Below are 2,788 nucleotides of genomic sequence, written 5' to 3' on the forward strand. Positions count from 1 at the left end.
TAAAAATATATATTTTATTTCACTTAAAGTTTATGCTATTTCTTGTAACAAAAGTAGTTTACATTTTTATAATGTTTATTTTATTTCAAGTAATGACATTTTTATAGTTTGATTTTTAATATTTTAAATTAGTTTTAGTTTCCATTTTCACTTCAACGTTTTAGTAATTTTGTTGTGTGTTTCTGACATTTTTATGAGTTTTAGTTTTAGTTATTTTATTACATCAAGTTAAACTAAATTAAAGCGAGAAATGTTACATTGTCGACTCGCTGAAACAATTTTATTTTATTTTACTTAACATTTATTTTATTTCAAGTAATGGACATATATTTCATGGTTTATCTTTTGTCATTTTGTCTTTTAGGTTTTGTTTGAATGATTTTATAAATATATTTTCAATTTTAGTTTTAGTTTTAGTAATTCTGTTGTGTGTTTTTGTCATTTTTATTAGCGTTTTTTTAATCTAAATATATAGTTTTAATAATTTTTATTTTAGCTTAAGTGATTTTTTTGCATCAAGTTAAATTGAACTAGCTGAAGTAGTGTTTTTTTTTGTTTGTTTCAGTTAAAATTTATTTTATTTTAAGTAACGGAAATTTTTTTTTTTTTTAAGGATTTAGTTCTTGTTAACACTAATAACCCTGGTTTGTGGTAGGTTTGAAAGAGGACAGGAAGACACGTTTAACCTGGAGATCGATGACATCGCGCCCCTGAAAAAGCTCCGCGTTCGCATCGACGCAACAGGAAGTCGTCCTGATTGGTTCCTCGACAAGGTCAGTCTGAGATAAGAGCTTCTAATGAAACTCGAGCAGCTCACGTTCTGTTCGGACTCAAATCTGTGAGTCTTTTAATCAGGTTATCAGGTTAATCACAACATAAGGAATGAAACTCATTAAGGGCATGACTATAAACATGTTGTTTGTTCCTGTCACATGACCCAGATAATCATGAGAAACCTGAGCACGGAGGAGGTGTATGTTTTCACCTACGAGGAGTGGCTCTCCAAGACCAAAGGACCCAAGAGGACCAAGGTCTGTGAACTCTCTGCGGTCGTGGACGACGAGGAGATGGTGGAGAAAACCACATACACCATCCAGGTTAAAACCAGTGACAGCGCTGGTAGGTGCAACTAGTATCACTGCAAAAAATGATTCTCTTGCTGTGTTTGTGTCTTGTGTTCTAGTATAAATATCTAAGCATTCTTGAATCAAGATGCATTTACTGTACAAGTAAAATGATTTAAGATATTAAGTCTTGTTTTCTAAAAAAATCATCAAAATTGTGTTCATTTTTGCTTAAAACGAGCAAAAATATCTGCTAATGGGGTAAGAAAAATAATCTTAATTCAAAGGCTAAACAATAGTATTTTTCTTGCACCATTGGTAGATATTTTTGCTTGTTTTAAGGAAAAACTTAACAAATTTTATTTTATTTTTTACAGAAAACAAGACATAATATCTTAAATCATTTTACTTGTAAACTGGTTATTAAGCAGATCAACATTATTCATCAAATCAAGGGTAATATTGTTCACTAAAACTACAACTATTAAAAAAAACAACAGTTTTCATTACTTACGTACTATAAATGTTAACTAGGAAAAAAACATTTCAGTTAATTCCTAAAGAAACATCTCTTTTTCATTTAGTTTAACTTTGTGTATTAAAATCAGTAAAACTAAAATAAAATTAATATAAACTATATAGATTTATTTTAAAAACAACCTAATAAAAATGACAAAAACAAAACAGAATTACTGTAAATAAAATGAAAATGGAAAACAAAAACATAAAAATGACATTACTCGAAATAAAATAAGTGAAATTAAGTGAAAATAAAAATAAAAACTCATTTAAAATATAAAAAACCCTTAAAGCATAGAAAATATTTAATAACATTTTTATTTAAAGTGAAATAAAATAATTTTAAAAACCTTCGACTTATTTTATTTCAGCTTGTTGCCGAAGTATGTATTAAAATACCTAAAGCTGAAGTAAAATGTAATAAAAACTATATAGAAATATTTAAAACTAATAAAAATTACTATAACTCTAAAATGAAAATGGAAAAAAAAAACTAAGTAATAGTATCTCAGTGGTACTAAATGAACACATTGATTACAGACTTTGCAGAATCTAAACACTGTTGAGATCTTCTTCTGTGAGGTTACAGGAGTCTCAGGAGATCAATCTGAAAAATAAAATAAAATACTCCATGTGCTCTCCACTCAATCTCATGGCTGTCAGGAGAACGATTTGAGATACTAAAGAGATGTGATTTGTGATTGTGTGTTATAAATGAGCATCATGCTGCTCTTCTATTGATGCACAATCGTTTTCTCATGTCGTTTGGCAGCCGCCGGCACAGACGCCAATGTGTTTCTGATCGCGTTCGGGGAAAACGGCGACACGGGAATGCTGGCACTGAGAGAATGCAGCAACAGGAACAAATTCGAACGCAATCAGATGGATGTTTTCCGTTTCGGGGATATTCTGAGTCTGGGCGAGCTGGCCGGCCGGAACGCCAATGTGTTTCTGATCGCGTTCGGGGAAAACGGCGACACGGGAATGCTGGCACTGAGAGAATGCAGCAACAGGAACAAATTCGAACGCAATCAGATGGATGTTTTCCGTTTCGGGGATATTCTGAGTCTGGGCGAGCTGTCCAAGGTCCGAGTGTGGCACGACAACAAGGGTGAGAAACGTTCTGTGCGTGTGTGTGTGTGTGTGTCTGTGTGTGTGCGTGTGAGCATGTGTGTGTGTGTGTGTGTGTGTGTGTGTCTGTGTGT

The 2,788-nt window shown here is 32.4% G+C and overlaps 1 protein-coding gene across 1 annotated transcript in view; it reads left to right on the top strand.

Annotated features, from left to right (window-relative positions):
• Positions 1 to 2,788, top strand: part of loxhd1b (lipoxygenase homology PLAT domains 1b) — a 60,724-nt gene that overhangs the window by 49,584 nt on the left and 8,352 nt on the right. Inside the window, exons 35-37 of the mRNA XM_016517740.1 lie at positions 656 to 773; positions 942 to 1,123; positions 2,498 to 2,694. Coding sequence (XP_016373226.1) covers positions 656 to 773; positions 942 to 1,123; positions 2,498 to 2,694 — 497 coding nt within the window. The remainder of the gene's footprint in view (positions 1 to 655; positions 774 to 941; positions 1,124 to 2,497; positions 2,695 to 2,788) is intronic.

This window comes from Sinocyclocheilus rhinocerous, unplaced genomic scaffold (assembly GCF_001515625.1).
Source record: "Sinocyclocheilus rhinocerous isolate Xijiao unplaced genomic scaffold, SAMN03320098_v1.1 scaffold493, whole genome shotgun sequence".
Lineage (NCBI taxonomy): Eukaryota > Metazoa > Chordata > Actinopteri > Cypriniformes > Cyprinidae > Sinocyclocheilus > Sinocyclocheilus rhinocerous.